The sequence below is a fragment of the Canis lupus genome, chromosome 11 (genome assembly GCF_048164855.1).
Source record: "Canis lupus baileyi chromosome 11, mCanLup2.hap1, whole genome shotgun sequence".
Classification (NCBI taxonomy): Eukaryota; Metazoa; Chordata; class Mammalia; order Carnivora; family Canidae; genus Canis; species Canis lupus.
Genome location: NC_132848.1, coordinates 47708318 through 47734468, shown reverse-complemented (window position 1 = coordinate 47734468; position 26151 = coordinate 47708318). Strand labels below are relative to the sequence as shown.

At 44.7% G+C, this 26151-nt stretch overlaps 2 protein-coding genes across 5 annotated transcripts in view; one reads left to right on the top strand and one right to left on the bottom strand.

Annotated features, from left to right (window-relative positions):
• FAM178B (family with sequence similarity 178 member B) overlaps window positions 1-12184 on the bottom strand; it is a 109606-nt gene extending 97422 nt beyond the window's left edge. For all 3 annotated transcript variants that reach the window (XM_072768109.1, XM_072768111.1, XM_072768110.1), the window contains exon 1: window positions 12055-12184. The gene's annotated coding sequence lies outside the window, so the exon portion shown is untranslated. The remainder of the gene's footprint in view (window positions 1-12054) is intronic.
• Window positions 12185-12347: 163 nt separating this feature from the next.
• COX5B (cytochrome c oxidase subunit 5B) lies at window positions 12348-24363 on the top strand. Of its 2 annotated transcripts, none has more exons than XM_072768102.1 (4): window positions 12348-12610; window positions 23300-23373; window positions 23541-23640; window positions 24165-24363. In XM_072768102.1, exons 1-4 carry the CDS (start codon window positions 12478-12480, stop codon window positions 24275-24277), a joined length of 420 nt encoding a protein of 139 aa, XP_072624203.1. In that variant the 5' UTR covers window positions 12348-12477; the 3' UTR covers window positions 24278-24363. The 2 variants fall into 2 exon arrangements, with proteins under 2 accessions (XP_072624203.1, XP_072624204.1); XM_072768103.1 differs by lacking the exon at window positions 12348-12610 and adding an exon at window positions 22241-22753.
• Window positions 24364-26151: the final 1788 nt, after the last annotated feature.

Genomic DNA, 26151 nt, shown 5'->3' with positions numbered 1-26151 from the left:
GAATGAGGCATAAGCATGGTGATCACACCTCCAGCCTTTTAATGGAGGCATTATAACAGACAAACTGTACTGTAAAGGTAGTCAGTAGCAAGATTTGCAAAACCTTACAAAAGTTAAAGAGCAACAAAATATTTCCTCAGCTTTCTAATCATGCAAGGAAAAGGGCTTTGGGAAACAACCTGGCAGTTTCTCAACTGGTTAAACACACAGGTACCATATGACCCATCAATTCCACTCCGAGGTATAAACAAGAGAGAAATGAAAACATATGTCCACAGAAAATCTCATCTATGAACAATCCAGCAGCATTATTCATAATAGCCAAAAAGGGGAAACAACCCAATGTCCATTGGTTGTTGAAGGATGAACAAAATGTGGTATATCCATATGATGGAGTATTATTCAGCTATAAAAAGGAATGAAGTACTGACTCATACTTCAACATGGATGAATCCTGAAAACCTTACACTAAGAACAAGAAGTCTGACTCATAAAACCATATCCTGTGTGGTTCCACTTACATAAAATGTCCAGAATAGGCAAAATCAGCAGATTAGGGCTAAGAGAGAGGAGGAAGGTTGGGAAGTGACAGTTAAGGGATGTAGGGTTTATTTCTGGGGTGATGCAAATGTTCTAAAATTGACTGTGGTGATGGTGGCACAACTCTATCAACTGTACATGTTAAATGGGTGAATTGTACAAAAAGAAAGTATAAGGAAAATAAAACTGAGGGTCCGTGCTAATATGATGTTAATCTTCCAAGAGGACAAAGTAGTATAGAATCAGGAAGCTGGAAAACATGCTAAAAGCTATTCACATTGTAGATGCTAACCAAGAAGCAAGGAGGAAAATAAAATACAAAGAATAAAATATATCACTAAAATCTCCCAGTAATAAATGTTCCATGTTAGTGATAGCGCCTTTTGAGAATATAGGGTGGGGGGGATTAAGGCTGTTCTTTAAAAACCCTTTTATTTAGGGAACTTAAAGTATACCAAATTGAGACTGGAACATTTGCCAAAGACAAGAAAACCGCCCTAACCCAAGCAAATGTTGCAATGTTCAGAAGTCCACAGAGATGCTAAAATATAAAAAGAACCAGAAACTGCTGATGCATTGAGACCAAGTCCATACAGCTAAAGCTGCGTGCAACTGGGGAGGGTGGGAGGGAAGGATATTTTCTCCTTTTCAATCGGTTTCTTTTCTGAGCATAAGTGCTTTCTATGTCTTCCTAACAATGCAGAGCCCACTAAGTGTGGAAACACAACCCCAGTCTTTGTTCCATGCCAGGGTTGATGGTTTTTGCCATTCCAGTTTTGGCTGTTCCTCAAGATCATGAAAAGCAGCACACTCTGGTTTCTGAAAGTTCAGCAGGTCACTGCTCCAGATGGAGCACAAGACAGAGGAGCACTTTAAAGTATAAAAGAGGAGTTAATGTGTCATTGCTGCCTGAGGAAACTTACAATTTGTCCGCCCCTCTTCACCCGCACAATACTTCATGTATTTTTACCACACTGATGACGGGGCCCCTCTTGAGTCACTTGAGTGCACAGATGAAGTCTTGTCTTGGAATCCCATTGCCCAACTCAGGGTCCCACACAGAATGGATTCTCAGAAAATTAGGTGGTGGATGCTACTATACATTCTGTCTGCCTGGGCTGCCATAACAAAATACCAGCATACCTCAGAGATATTGCAGGTTCCATTCCAGTCTACCGCAATACGGTGAATATTGCTATAAATAAAACTAATGTATTTTGTTTTGTTTTGTTTCCTGGAGCATAAAAAAGTCATGTTTACACTACACTGGCATCTCTTAAATGTGCAATAGCATAGTGTCCAAAAAAATAAATGTACATGCTTTGGTTAAAAAATAATTTACTGCTAAAAACTGGTAACCATCATCTGAGCTTTCAGCAAGTCAACCGTCTTGCTGGTGGATGGTCTTGCCTTAGTGTTGATGGCTGCTGACTGATCAGAGTGGAAGTTGCTGAAGGCTGGGGAGGCTGTGGCAATTTCTTAAAATAAGACAACAATGAAGTCTGCTGCATCAGTGGACTCTTCCTTTCATGGACTTTCTCTGCAGCGTGCAATGCTGTTTGGTAGCATTTTATCCACAGTAGAACTTCTTTCAAAATTGGAGTCAGTTCTCTCAAACCCTACCAGTGCTTAGTTGATGCTAAGTTTATGTAATATTCTAAATCCTTTGTCGATGTTTTAAAAATCTTCACATCATCTTCACCAGGAGTAGATTCCACCTCAAGAAACTACTTTCTTTGCTCATCAATAAGAAAAAACTACTCATACTTTCAAGTTTTTAAGATTGGCAGCGATCTGTCACATGTTCAGGCTCCACTTCTAATTCTGGTTTTCCTTGTATTTCCACCACATTTGCAGTTACTTCCTCCTCTGAAGTCCTAAACCCATCAAAGTCATCAGTGGGAGTTAGAATCAATTTCTTCCAAACTCTTGTTAAAGTTGGTATGTGACCTCTTCCCATGCATCATGAATGTTCTTATGGCATGTAGAATGATGAATCCCTTCCAGAAGGTCTCCAATTTACTTTGCCTAGATCCATCAGAGGAATCACTGTCTATATATGGCAATGATAGCCTTACAAAATATATTTCTTAAGTAGTTAAGATTTGAAAGTTGAAATTACTCTTTGATCCTTGGGCTGCAAAATGGATGTTGTGTTAAATATGAAAACATTAATCTCATTGTACATCTCCATCAGAACTCTTGGGTGACCAGGTGCATAATGAGCAGTAATATTTTTTTTTAAGATTTTATTTATTTAGTCATGAGAGACACAGAGAGAAAGAGAGGTAGAGACACAGGCAGAGGGAGAAGCAGGCTCCACGCAGGGAACCCGATGTGGGACTCAATCCCGGGTCTCCAGGATCACACCCAAAGCTGACAGCGGTGCTAAACCACTAAGCCACCGGGGCTGCCCGAGCAGTAATATTTTGAATGGAATCTATCTTTCTGAGCATCAGGTATCAACACTGGGTTTAACATATTCTGTAAACCATGTTGTAAACAGATGTGTTGTCATTCCGGTTTTGTTGTTCCATTTCTAGAGCACAGGCAGAGTAGATTTAGCATAATTCATAAAGGTCTTAGGGTTTTGGAAATGGTAAATGAGCCCTGGTTTCTTTTTTTTTTTTTTTTTTTAATTTTTATTTATTTATGATAGTCACAGAGAGAGAGAGAGAGGCGCAGAGACACAGGCAGAGGGAGAAGCAGGCTCCATGCACCGGGAGCCCGATGTGGGATTCGATCCCGGGTCTCCAGGATCGCGCCCTGGGCCAAAGGCAGGCGCCAAACCACTGCGCCACCCAGGGATCCCCGAGCCCTGGTTTCAACTGAAAATCACCCGCTGCATTAGCCTCTTACAGGAGTGTCAGCCTGTCTTTTGAAGCTTTGAAGCCAGGCATTGACTTTTCCTCTCTAACTATGAAAGTCTTGGACAGAATCTTCTTTCAATAGAAGGCTGTTTTGTCTACATTGAAAATCTCTTTTGGTGTAGCCACCTTTGTTAATGATCTTTCTCTAGATCTTCTGGATGACTTGCTGCACCCTCTACATCAACACTTGGTGCTTCACTTGTACTTTGATGTCATGGAGATGGCTTCTTTCCTTAAACCTCGTGAACCAACCTCTGTCAGCTTCATACTTTTCTTCTGCAGCTTCCTCACCTCTCTCAGCCTTCACAGAATTGAAGAGAGTTAAGGTCTGCCTCTGGATTAGGTCTTGGCTTAATGGAATGTTGTGGATATTTTGAGTTTGTCTCCAGACCACTAAGACTTCCTCCGTATCAGGGATAAGGCTCTTTTGCTTTCTTATCATTCATGTGTTCACTGGAGTAGCACTTTTAATTTCCTTCAAGAACTCTTCCTTTGCATTTACAAATTGGCTGTTTGGAGCTTTTGGCCTATCTTGGCTTTGGCCATGCCTTCCTTACTAGGCTTAATCATTTCTACCTTTGATTGATTGATTGATTTAGATTTATTTATTTATTTTATGATAGACATAAAGAGAGAGAGAGGCAGAGACACAGGAGGAGGCAGAAGCAGGCTCCATGCCGGGAGCCCGACACGGGTCTCAATCCCAGGACTCCAGGATTGCTCCCTGGGCCAAAGGCAGACACCAAATCGTTGAGCCACCCAGCCATCACTTTGATTTAAAGTGAGGGATGTGCAACTATTCCTTTCACTTGAACACTTATAGGCCATTATAAGGTTATTAATTGAACTAATTTCAATATTTCTGTGTCTCAGGGAATAGGGAAGCCTTAAGGAGAGAGAGGGAGAGAGATGGGGGAATGACTGGTCTGTAAAAGAGTTAAAACCCACAAAATATTTATTGTTTGTTTGCTGTCTAATGTGGGTGAAGTTCATGGTGCCCAAAACAATTCTCATAATAACATGTAAGATCACTGATCACCATGACAAATACAAAAATAATAATGAAAAAGTTTTAAATATTATGAGAATTGCCAGAATGTGACACAGAGGCACAAAATGAGCAAATGATATTGGAAAAATGGCCCCAATAGACTTGCTGAATGCAGGGTTGCCACAAACCTTTAATTTGTAAAAACAAACAAACAAACAAACAAACAAAATGCATTATCTGTGAAGCACAATAAAGTGCAATAAAACAAAGTATGCCTGTATCTATACCATGGGCTAGGTAGCTCAAACAACAGATTTATTTCTCATAGTTCTGGTGGCTCAAAGTCTCAGATCAACATGCTGGCAAGACAGGTCTCTTTCTGAGGCTTTTTCTCATGGTCTGCGGGAGGCTACTCACTTGCTGTGTGTTCACACGACCTCTCTTTGGTGTGCTTGTAGGAAAGAAAATGTGTGTACTGGCTTCTTCCTCTTCTTAAAAGTATATTAATCTCATCATGAGGTCCCCTCCTCAAGACCTCATCTAACTCTAATTACTTCCCATGGGCCTCATCTCTAAATACAATCACATTGTGGGTTACGGCTTCAATGCATGAATTTGGGGGAAGACACAATTCAATCCATATTGACATCAATATGGCAAACATCACTACACTAGATGCAAATCAAATTAATTAACTTTAAAGTAAATGTGCGTACATAAAAGTGTACCCAGGGGGTGTCTGGGTGGTTTAATTGGTTAAGCGTCTGCCTTCAGCTTGGGTCATGATCTCAGGGTGCTGGGATCGAGCCCCACATCGGGCTTCCTGCTCAGTGGGGAGTCTGCTTCTCCCTCTCTCTGTGCTCTCTCTCAAATAAATAAATAAATAAATAAAATCTTGAAAAAAAAAAAAAAAAAGAAAAAGAAACGTGTACCAGGGTAAGAATACAGCTAGATGAATTTTCACAAAGTCAACACACCTAGGTAACCATTACCAAAATAGAAAAGATGGCATATACCAGCACCCCAGAGTCCTCTCTATGCTAACCTCCCAGTCAGCACTCCTACCCTCTGCCCACAAAATAAGACTTAACACCACAGACTTGTTTTGCCTGTTTTTTGAATAATGCATAAGTGGAATCACACACTATGGATTTTTTTTTGGTCTGGCTTCTTTTGTTCAATGTTTGTGTGTGTTCGTCTTCATTGCTGTGTAGTATTCTTTTTTTTTTTTTAAAGATTTTATTTATTTATTCTTGACAGAGAGAGAGAGAGAGAGAGGCAGAGACACAGGCAGAGGGAGAAGCAGGCTCTATGCAGGGAGCCTGACACGGGACTCGATCTGGGTCTTCAGGATCACACCCTGGGCTGCAGGCAGCACTAAACTGCTGCACCACCGGGGCTGCCCTATTGCTGTGTAGTATTCTGTTGTAGGAATATAGGCTTAACTCTTCTGTTGGTAGACATCTTCATTTTTTTAGTTTTTGGCAATTAGGAATATGTTCACAAACATTGTTATATTTGCCTATTGTACACACACATGCACACACCCAATCACACATTTCTGTTGGGAATGCACCTAGGTGTCAAACTGACGGGTCACAGGAATAGGTATGTTCATTTTATGGCAGATAAGGTCAAACAGTTTCAAAGTGGTAGCATGAATTTACCTCCCAAATGCCATTTGTCAGTTCTCCTCATCCTACCCTTGCCAACACCTAAGACTGTCAGTCTACCATATGTTTACTATTCTAGTAGATGTGCACTGATTTCTCACTGCATTTTTTATTATAAATTTTCATTTTTTTTTTATTCTAATGGGATTGGACTTTTTTTTTTTTTACGTTGTGTCGTCCACCTGGATATCTTCTTTTAAAAAGTACCTATTGCCTGAGTTGTCCTTAACGTTTCTTCATATGTGGGCATTCCTATATATTCTCAAGATGTACACCGTCAGTTTTATGTGTTGCAAATATTTTCTCCTACTTGTATGGCTTGTCTTTTTGCTCCCTTAATGGTGTCTTTATGAAGAAAATATCCTAAGTTCAATGTAGCATAATTTATCAACATTTTCTTCTATGATTACTGTGTTCTGTGTCCTGTTTAAGGAATTTTCCCCATCCCAGAGTCATGGGCATATTCTAATGTCAACTTTTAGAATTTTAATTATTTTATAATTCACATTTGGATCTATAACCTTCACAAGACATTTTAATTTTTGTTGATATGTAACTTAGAGAAGGTGCACAAATCTTAACTATTCAGCTTAATGAATTTATATACATATATAAAAATGTATATAGTGGATAGTCTTTCCTCCTTTGTCGAATATTAGTTGACCATAAAGTTGAGGGTACACTTCTGGAGTCTCTATTCTTTTCCATTGATCTATGTGTCTGTTTTTGTGCCAGTACCACACTGTCTTGATGACCACAGTATAAAAATGTATATATAGTTAACCTTTAAACAACATGGGCTTGAACTACGTGGGTCCACTTAGACATCAATTTTTTTCTATAAATATAGTATTGTAAATTTTCTCTTCCTTGTGACTTTTTAAAGATTTTATTTACTATTAGGCAGAGAGAGAGCTGCGCACAAGTAGACAGAGGGAGGAGAAGCAGGCTCCCCACTGAGCAGAGTGCCCAAAGTGGGGTTCCACCGACTGATGGTGCCTTGTGGTTTTATTTACTATTTGGCAGACAGAGAGAGAGCTGCGCACAAGTAGGCAAAGAGAGAAGGAGAAGCTGGCTCCCTACTGAGCAAAGAGCTGGAAGTAGAGCTCCATCGACTGATGGCTTTCTTAATAACATTTTCTTGGGGCGCCTGGGTGGCTCAGTCAGGTAAGCATCTGCCTTTGGCTCAGGTCATGATTCCAGAGTCCTGAGATTGAGCCCCACATTGGGCTCATTGCTCTGCGAGGAGTCTGTTTATCCCTGTCCCTCTGCTCCTAACTCTGCTCATTCTCGCTCTCACATAAATAAAATCTTAAAAAAAAAAAAAATAACATTTTCTTTTTTTCTAGCTTACTTCATTGTAAGAAAACAGTATATGATACATATAACACACAAAATACGTATTAATCAATTGTCTATGTTAATGATAAGGCTTCCAGTCAACAATAGGCTACTAGTAGTTAAGCTTTTAGGGAGAGACAAGTTTTTTGGTTTTAAGATTTTATTTATTTATTCATGAGAGACAATGAGAGAGAGACAGAGACACAGGCAGAGGGAGAAGCAGGCTGCATGCAAGGAGCCCAAAGCGGGACTCGATCCCAGATCCCAGGATCACACCCTGAGCCAAAGGCAGACGCTCAGCGGCTGAGCCACCCAGGTGTCCCAGGGAGCAAAAAGTTATATGCAGATTTTCAACTGCGCAGGGAGTTGATGACTGAACACTCATGTTGTTTAAGGGTCAACTTGTTTGTGCGTGCGTGTGTGTGTTTACTACCCAGATCAAGATACTGAACATCCTAGAAGGATCTCTTATACCTCTTTCAATCAATAACCCCTAAAGGTAATAACGCTGCCTGTATTACCATGAATTACTTTGCCTGTTTTTGAACTTTATTTTTTTTAATTTTTATTTATTTTATGATAGTCACACACACACAGAGAGAGAGAGAGAGAGAGAGAGGCAGAGACACAGGCAGAGGGAGAAGCAGGCTCCATGCATCGGGAGCCCGACGTGGGATTTGATCCCGGGTCTCCAGGATCACGCCCTGGGCCAAAGGCAGGCACCAAACCGCTGCGCCACCCAGGGATCCCTGTTTTTGAACTTTATATAGATAAAATCATATGTCTGGTGCTCTTTTGTGTCTGATTATAATTTTCTCAACATTACACATGTGAGATTCATTCATGTTGTTGCATGTTTCAGTTCATTACTGTAGAGGATTCCACTACATGAATGCATCACCACTTATTTATCCACTCTCTTTTTGGTGTACATTTGGATTGTTTCTTATTTCAGGGTATTATGAATAAAGTTGCTATATTCTAGTATATGTGTTTTGAAGGATATAAATACTCATTTTTGTTGGCTATCTACTACCAGGACACACAAAATTTTGATGTTACCATATTACAAAAACCATTTAGATTTGCCAAGCTCTCCCTGCCAAGTACATATAGTATATTTTAATTGTTCCTGCATTCATGATTCTTATCAGAAAAAAATGTGAAAACTTTTTTTATTTCTTTGAAATAATATGACACACCCCAAATTGCAACAACACAAAAAAATGTCCATATGCTCTCCATCAAAATTTTTCCATGTCAACATTTCACTGCATTTGGTTTATCATTAATTATCTTGTGTGCTATGGGGGTGTGTATGTGTATATGTATGATCTCAACACTGTTGAGTATTGGCCAGTTACTTTGTAGACTCTATAAATTGGGGTTTGTGTGACATTTCTGCACGACTAGATTCAGGTTATGTTTGGAGCAGGAATCACAGATGTGATGCTGTGTTCCTCTCGGTGTGTATCAGAAGGCACATAATAGTGATTTGTCCCATTACTGCTGTTACTAATCTTAATCACTTGGTTACGGTAGTATCTGCCAGGTTTCTTCACTGTAGTATCACTATTTTTCTGTTATTAATCAGTGTCATATGGGAAGGTACTTTGAGATTATGTAAACATCTTGTTTCTCATCATACTTTCATTTCCTAGTTCACCATCCACTCATGATTCTTTTTAAAAATTTTAATTTCAGTCTGTGTGACTAGCATAAATAAATAAAAATTAAAAAAAATTTTTTTAATTTCAGGATAGTTAACATACAGTGTTGTTCCATTCATGATCCTTGCCTGAAACAATTTTTATGGAAGTGGTTGAAAACTAGTTCTTGTTTTTAATACCTTCAAATTTTTCAAAATTCTTACAGTGACAATCAGGATTTCTCACAAATTGAACTGAAATCTAGAAGATTACTGGACATTTACCATAAAAATACCTCCAAAGTCACCTTGAGAGATTAAAAAAACTGAAACTGGCAAACTGGTAGTGGCAGTGGCAGCATTCTCAAGCAAAGTGCAGCCACCCCCTGGGAGCCTGAGAGTCAGCCAAAGACGACAAAAAAGGAACCCTCCTGAAAATCTCCACTTCTATACAAACCACCCCCAAACCATCTTGGTGCAGGCTGAGAAAAGATGTTTTGCATGCTTAAAGCATCTCATTCTAGAAGGAGTACCTAGGTCAGCTAGAGTGGGAATGGTGAGCAGGGGTCAAGTCCTGCAGATTCCCAAGACCCCATGTCCTCTCTGGAGACAAAGCAGAAGGTAAACTTTGCCCTTTTGTTTCCAGGAGATTCTTACCTTTCTAGTTTTCCTGAGGCTGGGACCTGCTCACCTGCTTAACAGCAGACCCAGCACATACAATCAATCCCTAGGATCTTAGTATCCTGTGGGTTAACTAGTGAAGCTCTCTGGGAGCAAAATCACCAAATGAGTTTTCATATAAGTAGGTTCCAATTTATAAGTTGACTAAGTCCCAGAAGCCCATTCTGCAAGCCAAGGGTGAGAAATATTGTCTCTGCAGGTTAGCTCACAAAACCAGTAACTCACAGGGGAGCTGCACAGATGATTGGGGGCTGAGAAGGGAACCTTCACCTAGAACATGATTCCTGCAAGGTGAAGACTTTGACTCAAGCACAAGGAAGACAATTTGTCTCAACTTGTCCAGTACAGTTCTACTCAGCAAAACCCAGCTGAGCACGTCTGATGTGTCAGGTACTATGCTGAGCACTCAGAAACCAAGAGTCGCATCCTCTAATGACTAAGCCAGCCAGGTGCCCCAAGCATCATGACTTTCTTCACCAGTAAGACAAAGAGCTGCCAAGTGAACAGTGACACAAAAGAAGACACCTGCCTTCAGCTCAGGTCATGATCTCAGGGTCCTGAGATTAAGTCCTGCATTGGGCTCCCTACTCAGCAGGAGTCTGCCTCTCCCTCTCCACCTACCTCTCCTCTACTCACACGCATGTGTTCTCTTTCTCTCTCTCTCTCTCTCTCTCACATAAATAAATAAAATCTTAAAAAAAAAAAAAAAGGAAGACACAGCCCAACTTCAGAGCTGTTAAGATGTGAACAAAGATGCATCCAAGAGGGATGCCTGGGTGGCTCAGCAGTTGAGCACCTGCTTTTGGTTCAGGGCATGATCCTGGAGTCCTGGGATGGAGTATCACATCAGGCTCCCTGTATGGGGCCTGCTTCTCCCTCTGCCTGTGTTCCTGCCCCTCTCTCTGTCTCTCATGAATAAATAAATAAAATTTTTAAAAAAGGATGCATCCAAGAATACATTAAAAATGATCATTCTGGTTAATCTGACATGCTCCAAGCGCTGTGTTCTAGGTGTTGAGACAGGAACACGGGAGGAGACAATAGGCCATCCCAGTCAAGTGGGAAAACACATTCAACATCTAAACCACCCTTCTCCTTCTGTCCTCTCTCCTTCCAAGCCCCCAACACCAACCAGCCAGGACCTATTCCTCCTCAATCTCACTCACTCATATTCTTTGTAGCCTAAGGAGTGAAGCCATCTGGTTTCACTATCCCCCTCCCTTCCAATCCAGCCCAGGGACTGCAGCTCCATCTGCCTGCCACATCCTACCGCACTGTGAGCGCCTCCTGAGATCCTGCAAGCTGGAGCCCAAAGCCGGTACCTTCAGCCTCCCTCCCCACCCCTCCCACTCTCCCCATCATGGTCCCACAGTGTGATTGCAACATGTTGCCCCACTTTTTGTTCTTTCGCTTTCTTCCCTGCAAGAAAAATAAAATAATCTGTCTTCAAGTGTAGCCATGAGGTCATATAATTATGAGATACAAAATGCTTTGAGTCTTGATGTAAAAAAGATCCAAGATTAACCAAGACTATTACAACAGTCCTGTTTTTATGAATATTGCTTTTTTTTTCAAGATGCCTTATTCCTGTCCATAAAGATGCTTTATGTCTGTCCTTTTAAGCAAATATTTAATAGCTTAGGAATGTTAGTGAGGGCAGCGGCTCTTGCTTAGCAAGGACTCAGCTCGCCATCTCAGAGATGAAATGAGATGAGCTTTATCCACAAAAAAAGTCAGTCTCCAGGCACATCCATCAAACTAGGCATGCGCTGGGAACAGAGAGCCTTTTCTAGAAAGAAAATAGCAGCTACTCTTTGTGCCCCGGGGAATACTGGAAAAACACACACATCAAAAACTACCAAATCAACCAAAACGTAAACCGATTCCCAAGTTAGTCTGAAGAAAGTTCCATCCCAACGAAGCAAACGATGCTTTGGAGACTGTGCCACCCAGCAGAGAAGGGCCTGGCTGGTGTTGGTCTGGGTCAGCCCTGGCCCAGCACCGGCCCGGGTCAGAGTGACCCGCAAGCACACGTGTTGAACCAAGGAATTCATGGGAGCGCAAATGAGGAGGCGGGCGGCGGTGCCTGATGTGGCTGAAAGCGGGCTCGGGATGGACGGCAGTCCTAGCGGGGCAGGGACAGGAGGGCCGAGGAGGGGGCAGAAACCCGGGCACCAGCCTGGAGGAGGGGGCCTGGCTAGCGGGGCGGAGGACGGGGTCGGGCGAGGAGGAAGCGAGCGCAGGCTTCCTGGACAGACCGTGGGTCTGGAAGGACGGAGGCCGGGGCTGGGGAGAGGCGCGGGTTCCTACCTGCGGGGCCGCCGGGCCTTCCCAACAATCCACTGGCAGGTTGCACCTGGGCAGGGAACAGCCGTGGGCAGCCGTCTGGCAGCCGTCGGGCACCCGGCGGGTCCAGCCGCCCAGCCTCCCCTCCCCCGCACGTACGCACCCACGTGCGCACGCGCCAGCCGAAGCCCACCAATGGGCGGCGCTCCCAGCGGCCCAGCCCCCGCACGTAGGCACCCACGTGCGCACGCAGCGGCCCCGCCCCGCCACGTGCACAACCACGTGCGCACCACGCACAGCGGAAGCCCACGGGTGGGCGGCGCTCCCGGCAGGGGAGGCTCCCCGGCCGCGCCGTGTCATCTCCGGGAGCTGTGGACCCGCGCCCGCCGCCCACTTAACGCGCAGTAAGTGGCGGGGTCCTCACCTGGGGACCGGGCTTCCATACAGATGAGGACGGTGAGGCCCCCAGGGAAAGGGCCGTTGGCCACGGCACGCCGACAGAAGGGGACGGCGGCCAGGTTTGAACCGTGGCGCCCTGAGGCCTCGCCACCGTCAGGCCCCTTCTGCGGATCTTCCCCAGGTAAAGACACTGACCCTATTGTGTGTGGAGACCGTTCGGCCTATAACCCCTCTCCGTGGTTATTGTTCACCACGTTTTGCCTTGAACACAGATGTGCCCTAGGCATGTGTATCTGAGTGTGTGCGAGTGTGTGCGCGTGCTTTGGAGGATGTTGGCGCGGCGGGCTCACGCTCGACAAACACTGGTTGAACCCCCACCCCGTGCCCGGCTCCTAGCTAGCCCGTTTACACACGGTATTTCTCCTTATTCTTAGCCAGCCCTGTCATCAGTTAGAACCCATATTCTACTCTTCTGGGGCGCTGATTTTTTAATTTTTTTAATTATTATTTTTTAAAATTTATTTATGATAGAGAGGGGCAGAGAGAGGGGCAGAGAGAGAGGCAGAGACACAGGCAGAGGGAGAAGCAGGCTCCATGCCAGGAGCCCGACGCGGGACTCGATCCCGGGTCTCCAGGATCGCGCCCTGGGTCAAAGGCAGACGCCAAACCGCTGCGCCACCCAGGGATCCCCCGGCACTGATTTTTAATTTGGCGTCATGAATAGCTCATTAATCGCCCTCCTGCGTGGTTTTCCAGGCAGGAGGGGTGCTGAGCTGGCCGGTGCTCCCTCTGGCACGCTAGCTAAGCCCATACCCTACGGGAGCCCTCCTCTGGGGCCAGGACGTGAGGCCCAGAAGGCAGAGGCCCTGGTGTGTTGGAAGGCCTTCCCAGAAACATTGCTACTTGACCTTTGCGCTAGGAGTTTGGGCCCATTCATTCATCTGACTTCCTTTTGGTATAAGGGATATGGAAGAGGTTGGAAGGATCCCATCTGAACTCCTTTTTGTTCTTTGGAGAATGTTTGCCATTTTATTCTTCAAATTTTAATTTTTTTTTTTAACTCCTGCCATCTTGTGTTTTAAGCATGTATAAGTAGATCCATCTTAATGAGTGTCATTTGAAAGTTTAATAGGAAGAGACCGAGCCAGCCCCAGGCAAAGTTGAAAATACTAACCTATATAAGAATAATCCCTTTCAGTATACCAATGCTTCCACCAGCATTAGCTCATTTGATCTTCACTGTGGGCGGTGTGTGTGTGTGTGTGTGTGTGTGTGTCTACTCTCATTTTCTGAGGGAAGAAATTGAGGCTTGGAAGCCATGCCCTGGAGTATGAGAGTGCACATTTAAACCCAGGGCTCTCATTGCTACTGGCCTGTCTTTGCCCGTGTCTCCCAGGGTTTTGCTCTCACTTTAGGGACCTCTTGTTCTCACATTTTTGTGTTGAGGCCCTGTGTCCTTGAGGACCTCGACATTGGCCAGTAGGGCTGCCTCCAGTGGCTCAGGGATTCCAATAGAGGGCCTCCTCAGGGACTGGTCATGCCAGCTAAGGACCTGCCCAGTCTCCTTCTCCTCCTCCTCCTCCTCTTCATTCTCAGATCTCTGTTCCGTCAGCCCCTACTCTTCAAGACTACATGCCTTGTGGTGACTTGATCTCTTAGCCCCGTTAAAAAGCTGTGTTCCTAAGAGTCCTTTGAATAGTGACCCTAGAGATGGGATTGACTCGGTGGGGGAGAGGGGATTTAGGCAAGTTGGCCTTGCTCCTTCCCAGGTCCCCATATGAGTAGCTGCTTATTCTTCCAATGGCCAGCCTGGAGTGACACTTTCAATCATTTTATTCATTTATAGTTTCTCCTTCATGTAATGATCTTTTATTGATCATGTAGCAGGTGTTGCATACATTGTATTCATTGTAATTCAATCTTTTTAAATAACCCTACAAAAGGGGAACTTGAGGTTCAGAGAGGTTCCCTTGCCTAAATTATAGAGCTGCTAGTTGCAAGACCATCTGAACCCATGTTTCTCTGACCTGGCCGTGTACACCTTTCTCTGTATTCCACTGTCTGATTTCAAAAGAGGTATTGGAGAAAAGATTTAAAAAAATCAAAACTACACATAGGAGGAAGAGCTACATTTTAGCCAGAAGGGCTAATGTGATTATGTGAATAAATATTAAGCCTGTCTCTGAGCTTCTTGGAACCAAGAAATAAAAGTGTGTGTGAGGGGGGATGGGCACAAGGGCCTACATGCTTCTCCATATAATACAGGGTTTTTCTGATAGAAGGAAATAAAAATTTCCCTTTATTTTCAATTACAAAAGTAATTTCTCACATTGGATCTTATATAAGGACATTATATAATAAAATTAAGAAAATTTTCAATAACCAGGTACAGCAAAAGACAGATTTAACGATTGTCCTGTGTAATACTTTTATTCATTCAGTAGTCATTCAACAAACACTGAGCAGCTATCATGCATTGGCTGCCTCGCTGCAAAACACATGCAAAAAGATAATTACCCTGCAGTGTAATCAATCCCTTTTTGGAAGCAGGCCAGGACTCTAGGAGTACACATGGGTAGGATAACAACCCCACAGGTGGGAAGTCTGAGGACCTCACAGAAGAGATAACATTTGCCCACAGTCTTAGAGTTGGAATCACAAGTCATTTCCAAAAGAAGGAGAAGCATGCAAGGAAAGGGGAATAGAGTGTGCAAAGGCATGAATGTGACTGGAATGTCATTGATCAATGGGGAAGTACAGAACTCATAGGTGACAACCAGCTTGAGGAGAACCTTGAGGGCCATGCAGAGGGTTTCCTCAGCAGGAGATCTGAGTACTGAAGAAACAGAGAGAGGTAGAGATGGGGGTAGACAGCTGGGGAAGCCAGAATGGCCTGGGGAGTGGAAAGCAGGCTCTGTGGTAAGGCCTGAGTGACAGAAATGGCCCCTGGAGATCAACCTCCTGTGGAGGAAGAAGAGCCAAGAGGCTGAAAGGCAAGGTGGAGGAAGCTTAGTTTGAGTGAAGGCAGCTAACAATGAAAAGATGTCTAAGAAAATGAAGTTATAAACAGAGTTTGGGATTTAGTAAATTGGGGCCCAAGAGTGAACTTAGCAACAGAATTTCAGGGTGCAGTGGGGTCAAACAGTAGGTTGGAGGGAAGGAGATGTTCTTCCAGACATCTAGAAGTGGTTGGAAGAAAACAGATCCATGACAGAGGCACTGACCTGAGTAAAGACTTGGGTCTCAGCATCCTTGAAGGCCAAGGGAAGGTGCCTGTTGCAGGAAGAGGGCAAAGAGCCCAACAGGTGAAGGCTCAGCCTTGGGGAAGAGAGACTCAGTTCCTCCAAGACCAGGCGGAGGGATGAAGGGAAGGGAAGAGGAGGGTGAAAGAGGAAGAGGAGGGAGGGAGGCTGAGTGAGTTCCTGTCTGCTCCTCAGTGAAATACAAGATGGGCAGGGCTGGGGCTTAAGGACGGAGGGAAAGAACCACCAAGCTCCCAACATGGAGGGCTCAGCCAAGGGTGACCGTCACAAGCCTCTCATGGTGTATGATTTTCTCTGGCAGTGCTTGCCAACTTGGAAGAAGAACCCAGAAAACAGATGGTTGGGCATATTTAGCCTTGGGTACCAGGGACAAGGGAGCAAGGAACTGAGAATGCCAGTGACAGCGTAGTTGAACCATTGAGCAGGGCATCATTCCAGGCAGAGAATCATGCTGATCACTCTGTCTGCCCTTCTGGGTCCCCCTCCATCTCTGTTTTCTGCCTGGGGAGCTTTCCTCCATGGGCTGCATCAAGGGACTCCCATGCCCTCTGGTTGCCAGTTAGGGTCCCTTTGCTTCTCACCTCCACCCTGCCCTTGCTGCCAAGGCTCTGGCAGCGGCACAGCTCCTCCTGCTGCTCAGGACTCACCAGTGCAAATACCACTGGGCCCAGGGTGGCCCTCCCAGGTCTTCAAGATTCCTGGGGGCTCCTCAACCCTGCCACCCCTCTGCAAACAGTCCTTTACTCACCTCTTCTGTGTGGGTCAGTGGGGCCTGACGACTTAGGAAGAACAGATCCCATGGGCCCGCCCAGCAGGATGGGGATGGAGGGAGGAGGAGGGGAGAGGGGAAAAGAAGAGATGGCATGAGGGAAGAGAGGAACATTAGGATTTCCCAGATGGAGCTTCATTTCCTCTCTGGAAGAATAGATGGGGCTCTGTGGGATGGGGAAGAGGGTCACTGGGTGAGAGAGGGGTTCTGGAAGGGGAAGGGTGGCAATTCACATTTGCTCCTGTGCTGCCTCACTGGTTAGATTGGACAGCTTTTGTTTCTTACACACACACTTAGGTAAGAATCCTCCTCTCAGCCCGCTGAGCCCCAGCTACAGCCAGGCCCTGTGCTGACAGTAGTTCCAGGTGACCCATTTTGGATTTGTGGTATCTGCACAAAAACGTTTGATTTGTTCTGACCTGGCTTTTCAGCCAGAAGGGTCCTAGCTCCCACAAGCTGCAGGGGATTCAGCCACTTTATCATATCTTCCTCAGTCCTCCCCAGGTGGCCCTTGAGGTCTAGGCTATCCCTGGGTGATGCATGATCCCAGCAGGCCTGCACACAGCAACTGTCTCACCCCACCCAACACCCTTGTTATAATTAAAAATTGGCCCTACATATGTCTTTGTGAGTGGTCAGGGATTCTGTGACCCAGCCAGAGCAACTTAAATGCAAATTTAAGTCCCTTTTTTGACCCAATTTTTCAAGCTTGTGAAAACTTTGCCCAAACAAAGAACAATGCCTCACCCCCTTCCACTTTCTTGTGATAGATTCAAGGAAGAAGCCACATTTTACTCCCTTTGAATAGTGACCAGCCTTGGCCCAGGGAAAGGACTCAATATAAATAAGCTCCTTAACATTCAAAGAGTGTCTGCACGTCAATAAGATAAAGAACCTCCCCTCATAAGAATATGAATAGCCAATTAAAAAAGGTTTCATTTCTGAATAGGTAATACATCCATACAGTTAAAACTCAAAATAGTGTAAGAGGTCTGCAATGGGTCTCAGTCCCACCCCTGCCTTTGTGGCCCTGTTTCTCACCAACCACCACCACTTTCTCACCCCCACAAATACACAGAAGTAGCTACTTGTATTAACTTCCTTTCTTTTTTTTTTTTTTTTTTAAGATTTTATTTAGTCACTTAGCACACAAGAGAACACAAGTGGTAAGAGAGGGAGAAGCAGGTTGCCCATCAAGCAAGGAGCCCCATGTGGGGCTTGATCCCAGGACTCTGGGATCATGACCTGAGCCAGAGGCAGCTGTGTAACCAACTGAGCCACCCTGGCACCTCTGTTAGCTTCTTTTGTATCCTTCTGGAGATCTTCTGGATAAACTCAAGCAACTGGGAATATATCGAATTGACCAATTTAAAGCCAGCATTAACTCAGCACTTACAGTGTATTAGGCAGTTCTGAGCACTTCATGAGTGTTAATTCATTTGGTCCTCACAACAGCATAAAGAGGTACGTCTTATGCCCGACAGAAAGAAAAGAAAACTGAGGCAAAAAGAGACTAAAGAGCTTGCTTGAGTGGCTAAACCGGGCAGTTCACAGCACAGGGAAATGCAAATGGCCTTATGAAGAGAGGCTCAGCTGCCTTGGAGGTCAGGGAACTGAAACTGCAAACACCAACAGCATCTTGTGTTTTATCCACCCAGCGGGCAAACTTTGCAAAAGGTGGGTAACTCACCTTGTAGAGGTGAGTTCTGGCACTCACATGCCCTACTAATGGGAACATGAATTGCTCCAAACTTTTGGGAAAACAATTTGGCAGAATTAATTGATGTTTAATATACACACCCTCCAAAATAGAAGGCTAGGTGTCCATAGACATGCACTGCAGCATTGTTTGATAGGCAAAAATATTCTGGATATTCATCAAGGGGGAAATGGGCAAATTACAGTAGATTTATAGTTGGAAATACTATGCAGCAATTACATATAATGAGTTAGATCTGTTTGTATTGATCTGTAATGTCCACAAAATATGTTTTTAAAAAGGTTTGTTTGACAGTGAGAGAGAGTGCCAGAGCATGAGCAGGGGGAGGGGCAGAGGGAGAAGCAGACTCCCTTCTGAGCAGGGAGCCCAATGGATCATGACCTGAGCTGAAAGCAGACTTTTAACTAACTGAGCCATTCATCTGCCCCCACAAAATATTTTTTAAAGAAGCAATTTACTAGTAATTTTTATAGTAATATATATTTTTGTAATCGATATTCACTTATATATCTGTATATTTTAAGAAACAGCCCTTATATGTGCATTTGTTTGAATATGTCTATATAAGCATGGGGCAGGGTAATTTTGCCCTCCAGGGGACAAATGGCAGTGACTGAGGACATTTTTGATTGTCACCACTGGGGAATGCTAATGGCATAAATGGTAAAAATCCTACAATGCACACGGGACTGCACCCCTACCCTGCAAAGAATTATCCAATCTAAAATATCAATGGTATTGAAGTTGAGAAATGCTGGTATAAAGGAAAAAATGGAAAAACACAAAACTGTTAATAGTGAACCTTTTCCTTAATTGTCACATATGTTTGACTTACTACAGTATGTAGTTATTTTGACCACTAAAAATAATCATATAAAAGCAAAAAAAAAATAATACTCTGAAAGTTTCTTGTTTTGGCAAAGACAATGATGGAGCAGGAATAGGGAAAACTGTTTATCAAGAAGACATTAGGAGTCGATATGAGCAAAGGGTGGAAGGAGCTGGAGACAGCAGGGAGTGGATAGGATACTTAGAGACTGGTCCTGACATCGGAGCTCACCTGCAAAGTCTGAAGAATCCCAGGTCTTTGTGAGCTGAATAAGGACCTGAAAAAATGTCCTATGATTAGGCATCAACCATATTTCTATTTCATAGGCTGGAGTGAACCATCTGTGGTCAGGCAGCAGGGAATCATAACAGCTCACAACTGCATTTCTCACTGGTCTGCTGAGACTTGGGTTAGGTGCTTCTTGGCAAAGAGTGGTCAATGAAGATAGAAAATCTCTGACATAAACCCCGGGTGAATTAAGCAATAACTATGCTTTTAATTTAATTAGGCTTTTGCTGCAGGCCTAATCAGAACCTTAATATGCTAGAATGTGCATCTCCAAGAGGAAGTTCATCAAATGCAGGACTTTCCAAGTCTTTTTTACCGAAAGCATCTACTGAGATTAGAATTCTGTGCAATACTTTTTGGGAAATACTAATCTAGTCTAATCAATTTTACTGATGAGAAAAATGGCCAGAAGAAAAAGTGACTGGCTAAGCCAGCTGATTGGGTACCATCCCAAAACACTTATATTTCAGACCAGTGCTTTTCCCCTAGCATTAAACATCAAACCATAGGTACAAATCAACTGTAGATTCTTGGGGAACATTCCTAAGATTTATGGAATTTTTAAAAAAAATTTATTTATTTATTTATGATAGTCACACAGAGAGAGAGAGAGAGAGGCAGAGACATAGGCAGAGGGAGAAGCAGGCTCCACGCACCGGGAGCCCGACGTGGGACTCGATCCCAGGTCCCCAGGATCGCGCCCTGGGCCAAAGGCAGGCGCCAAACTGCTGCGCCACCCAGGGATCCCCTGGAAATTTTTTTTTTTCCAATTTAATTTGGAGCGGTTGCACTGGAGGTAAAAGAAGGGAGTCACACTGTAAGCCATTCAAAGAAAACCCACTTTTAAAGAGGAGTAAGAAATTTGCCTCAGAAGAGACTCTATATTTTTCTTGGTAGAGGGAGTGAAGTCCAGTGAAGACCAAATGTGCTTCTGTGAAGGAATGCTCCACCAGGTCCTTTTGAAAATGTAGCCTGCATGGGACAGATGGAAACACCTGGGACTTCAGCCCTCCCCAAGTTTACCTCAAATTGACCTCACTGGGCCAGTAGCAGCCCTAGAAAACTTGTTCTGTAGACTCTCTCCAAGAAGTAAATTGGCTAAAATTTACTTGATCCAATTACATGCTGGCCTTCTAGAAGCCACTGAGGATTCAAAGATGAATAGGGCATAATCATTGCTCTGAAGGGATTCTCCATCTGGTATGGAAACATACTGCACGGAATCAGATTAAGATAGGGCTGTGCTGACAATGTGAACCGAGTCCCAGCAGCCATGGGGGGGGGCAGTGTTTAAACTTTTATTATTTTTTAAAGAGTTTATTTATTTATTCATGAGAGACAGAGAGAGAGGCAGAGACACAGGCAGAGGGAGAAGCAGGCTCCATGCAGGGAGCCTGACATGGGACTCGATCCTGGGTCTCTGGGATCAGGCCCTGGGCTGAAGGCAGGGGCTAAACCGCTGAGCCACCCAGGGATTCCCCAGTGTTTACACTTTTAAACGCCCACCCTTCTAAGAACCTTGCACACCTTGGCTTGTGGGCAACAGGAGCTATGAAAGATGTTTTCAGTATTAAACAGAAACCTCTGGCCCAGGTACCTTCGGTGACTTCATTTCCCATTCTCAGCTTCTCTTCTTGCTCTTTTTGTTTGTGGCAAACTATGCTCAGAGACTGAGATTGTATTTACCAATAATTTATTTAACACATGTTCACTCAGGGAATTAAAATTTATATTTCACAAGCCAATAGCATACAGGACCTCTTTATACGGCAATTAGGAAATAACATACTTCAAACCAGTGACAGGTTAATTATGCAATTGTTCTAGGCAAAGGGGAGATGAAAGAAAGTCCAAATTTAGTTGAGGTGTACCTTTCCACGCTGGGTAGAGTCAGCCCTTTCAACTAAAAGCTGGATATCAGAGCACCGGCACTGCAGGGCACCAGTGTTGGCAGGAATGTGGGCTGCTTCGAAGGGATCACTAAACCAATCATGCCACTGCCTCGGAATGCCAAGGCCGGCACAGATGCCCCTTCTCCAAGACTGCTGTGTGGTCACCACTGCTGACCAAAAGTAGCATCACTAGGGCGGGAGGAAGGGTGTCAAGGTCTTCAGGAACTATATTTAGATCAAGAAAGAGTGGCTTTGCCCAGACTGAACACTCTCGAGTTGTTGACCAAACGTCTTAGAAGTCTGTCACATGGACGCACTGCTGTTACTCCGGTGTCAGTGACATAATAGTCCTCTCCACTCCAGGTGGGACAGTTCATTAAGAAAGTCCTAATACCAGCAATGTCCACAATAGCCAAACTGTGGAAGGAGCCTTGGTGTCCATGGAAAGATGAATGGATAAAGAAGATGTGGGCTATGTATACGATGGAATATTACTCAGCCATTAGAAACGACAAATACCCACCATTTGCTTCCACGTGGATGGAACTGGAGGGTATTTGCTGAGTGAAGTAAGTCAATCGGAGAAGGACAAACATTATATGGTCTCATTCATTTGGGGAATATAAAAAATAGTGAAAGGGAATAAAGGGGAAAGGAGAGAAAATGAGTGGGAAATATCAGGGAGACAACATGAGAGACTCCTAACTCTGGGAAACGAACAAGGGGTAGTGGAAGGGAGGTGGGCGGGCACTGACGGGGGCACTTGATGGGATGAGCACTGGGTGTTATGCTGTATGTTGGCAAATTGAACACCAAAAAAAAAAAAAAAAAAAAAAGTCCTAATACCCAACTTCAAAACAAAGTTCAAACCACACAGAACCTGCCCCAACCTCCTTCCCCTTCGGGTCCCACCTCAGGCCTGGACCTCACCTCCACTGTAACAGTGCCCGTAGGTCCTGCCCAAGTGCTCACAGACGGGCCAATTCAGCAAGTCCCCGATGCTTCACACTGCCCGGGGACCCGCCTACCGGTTAACACTGGCCTTACCGAGCCCGCCCTCAAATTTGGGTCCAGCAGGTCTGACAGACTCGGGCTTAGGACTTCTATCAAGCGGCCGCCTCATTTACAGAGCACAACTAGCAGGAAAGCTGCACAGGAAGTCCACCGTGGTCGCCTAACTCTATGGTCGAGGCCACGGAGTCCAGCCGGCGCAAAACGAGCTGCCCCGGCGTTCGTAAAGGGCACGGCCCGAGGAGCCCCCGTACACGCCACAGCCAGACCGCGCCCCCGCCTCCCGCGCTGCGCGGCAGAGGACGCGAGCGGGAACCAGGCATGCGCGGACTCCTCCGTCCCCTGCCAGAGTCACGTGAGTGGGGCGGGCTCGAGGCCTGAGAGGAAGCGGAAGTCGCGCTTCTCTCCGGAGCTTGCTCCCGGAAGTGCTGCTGTTTGTAGCGGGCGTGATGGCTTCAAGGTTACTTCGCGGAGTTGGAGCGCTGGCCGCGCAGGCCCTCAGGGCTCGCGGTCCCAATGGAGTCGCCGCGGTGCGCTCAATGGCGTCTGGAGGTACTCGGCCTGCCCGGCGCGTCAGGGAACCGTGCCGTTGCCTTCCCGGGGTGGTGCCTGGGCAGCGAAGCGGGGCGGGCCGTTCAGCGTCTCGGGGCCCCAGTGACCGCTCGGGGGCCCCGAGTGACTCCGCCTCCGTGGGGGTCTCCCAGTTATCCTGGTCCCCTGTGCTGCCCCTCACCGAACTGCCCCCGGTTGCGATAAATCTTAAACCGAGGTGCCAGGTGACCTTGGGGCACAGGGGTTGCAACCGGGATGTGGAGAGGCCAAGCTGCCCTTCAGACCCGCGCTCACCTCAAGTGCGATGAACCCTACTAGGACTCTGACTTGCTTTTAGGGAAAATGTGCAGAAATACTGGCCTCCGTGATTGAAGGAAGAAAAGATTACCCGGGGCTGCCGCTTTGGGGTATCAGGACCGTGGTCCTTAGGAGACAATGTGTATGAGTAGCCTTTAGGAGTTTGTAAACTGTATGTAAACATTTATGTATATGCATTTGTCGTCCTGATAATTCAGACAATATCAAAATTCACGTATTTTCCTTTAGGTGGTGTTCCTACTGATGACGAGCAGGCGACAGGGCTGGAGAGGGAGGTCATGATGGCCGCACGGAAGGGACTGGTGAGAAACTCCTTTTTGTGTCTTCTCTGGGGTTCATGATCTTGGATGGGATCAGAGCAGGTTCCTCTCTGGGAGCATCTGAGATAGGAAACCTGACTTGTGGGAACAGTACCACTAGCCTCTGGAGGCTACGGGTCATTTGGCATAATGGCTTAATTCTTTTTCAGGACCCATACAATATTCTAGCCCCAAAGGCAGCTGCAGGCACCAAAGAAGACCCTAATTTAGTCCCATCTATCACCAACAAGCGAATAGTGGGCTGCATCTGTAAGTACCTCACCACTCTTGTCCATTTGTTTAATATATACAGGACGTCAGTAAGAGGTTTCAAATCTTTTGAGTGCATGGTGTGTTCGTGTAAAGGGGATGTGTGTGTAAATGAGTTATTGTAAGGGTCCCCTGGCCCTTTCAAGCTTCATTAACCCTTCATTAGTATCAGCTCATTGGAGATGCAGCATGAGAGAGTTGATCCAGAAAATATTTGTTGTATTTCCTTCCTCTTTGCCAGACACTGTTTTAGGCACTAGGGATACATACTAGAAAGGACTGTGCTTTGGGATTCTACATAGGCAGAGGAACTGTTAGAACTTAATGGTGACTTTGATGTAAGGTTAGTTTACTCATAGATAACTCGGGGCCTCATTTCATCTGAAAAGTGGGGAAGGAGAGAGCTTGAATTGATCTCTTCAGGTGTCAACCATAACTGTGTCTTAGAGGTGTCTGAGGATGAGGTTAATATTGAAAGTCTCCACTTCAGGTTGGATGGCCTTCAACCACCTTTTCCCTTTCAGGTGAAGAGGACAATAGTACCGTCATCTGGTTTTGGCTGCACAAAGGCGAGGCCCAGCGATGCCCTAGCTGTGGAACCCATTACAAGCTGGTGCCCCACCAGTTGGCCCACTGAGCCTTTGCACTAATTTACTCAAAATGTGCTGTGAAGTTTCTTCTTTCCAATAAAGACTAGCCATTGCATTGGCTCCTTCTCCCATAGTTGGCTGGTCTTGTTTCTATCCTGTGTCTTTTGTGAGGCCTGGATTTTTACATTGGGAATAGCTATCTGTTAATATTAGCTTGCTATCCATGTGTTTGTGTACGCCAAGATTGACAATCCCATAGTACAGTGATTGAGACCATCTGCTATGGAGAAAGCATGGGCTATGGCATCAGACTGACTCAACTTTTAATAATGGCTCCATCATTTAGTTTTGTCACTGGAACATGTACTCTGAGGATAGGTTATATCTTTTAAAAAAAATAAATATTTTGTGAGGCATTAGAAATAATATATAAAGAGCCTGGCAGTTGGTTCACAGTAATGTTATAAAATAGGGTGACCTTGTGACCAGAGTTTTGGGGGTTTTGAAGTTTTGGGGTTCAAAGCATAGTTCATGGAGATACCATTATCAAAATCCAGAATATGAGGCAATTCCAGAAATCAATGACCAGTTTCTTCAAATAAATTGCAATGAGGAGGGACACCTTGCTGGCTCAGACAGTAGAGCATGCCACTCTTGAACTGAGGGTCATGAGTTCAAGCTCCACATTGAGTGTGGAGCCTACTTTTTATTAAAAAAAAAAGTTAAAAATTTAAAAATTGCAATGAGGAAAAAAAGTAGGGAGAACCTATCAAGTGAAATGGATGGGAGGAAGATAACAAGAGCAAAGCATGGACCTTGTGTGGATTTTTAAAAATTTTTTTTAGATTTTATTTGAGAGAGGACAAGCAGGGGGAGTGGCAGAGGGAGAAGCAGGCTCCCCACTGAGCAGGGAGTCTCAACGTGGGACTCTATCCCCTTGGGATCATGACCTGAGAAGGTAGACGCTTAACCCACTGAGCCACCCAGGAGCCCCTCTCATTATTTGGATCTTTATTTGAAGAAATGAAACTGTAAGGAAAACAAATACTTTCAACTCTGGATATTTGACATTTAGGGATTTATTTTGTTTTAGATAGGTTAACGGAATTAGCTTTATTTGTTAAGAGATTCTTGGTGAGGTACTTAGGGGGAAAATTTGTCTGGGATTATCTTTGCAACAGTGGGAAAAAGAGGAAGGGGAATTTGGGCTAAGATTGATCCATTGTAGCCAGGTACAAAGAGGGGTCATTGTTCTACTCTTGTGGATGTTTGAACTTTATCATAATAATACAAAATAGAGTTGAAAGAAAGTTTTAAAAGTCCATTTCAGCTACTTTATATTTGACATCTTGGACGACTAAGTTCTTAAGAGCTGTTTGTAAAATGGAACCAGTACCTTTGCATTTTTGTGGGATTAGCCACAGAGGTGGCTTTACTTTCTCCTCAAAATCGGTTCAGACGAGGTCTTTGAGCTGAACTGATGATGATGGGGAGCCTCAGGGAGAAAAATCTTTTCCCCCCAGTCTTGCCTTACTTCCTCTTAAAGGTAGGGTCAAACAAAGTTGCTTCCATTCTTTGTTGTCATCATCTTTTGTTTTCAAGAAATGCTGAAGCATTTGTCTGCCATTCAAGGTCCTTCCTTTTGAGAAGGGAAATACCCACGTTGGGTATAGAGATTCTTTTTTATTTTTTTATTTTTAAAGATTTTATTTATTCATTCATGAGAGACACACAGAGAGAGAGAGATGCAGAGACACAGGCAGAGGGAGAAGCAGGCTCCATACAGGGAGCCTGATGTGGCACTCGATCCGGGGTCCCCAGGATCACGCCCTGGGCAGAAGGCAGGCACCAAACTGCTGAGCCACCCAGTGATTCCCTAGAGATTCTTTAAAAAACAAAATCTTAAAAAAAAATCATAACC

Coding starts and splice junctions, on each gene's coding strand:
- COX5B (XM_072768102.1), top strand. CDS start 12,478: ATGAGGACGGTGAGGCCCCCAGGGAAAGGGCCGTTGGCCACGGCACGC. Junction 12,611..23,299: donor CTTCTGCGGATCTTCCCCAG/GTAAAGACACTG, acceptor ATTTTCCTTTAG/GTGGTGTTCCTACTGATGAC. Junction 23,641..24,164: donor GCGAATAGTGGGCTGCATCT/GTAAGTACCTCA, acceptor TTTCCCTTTCAG/GTGAAGAGGACAATAGTACC.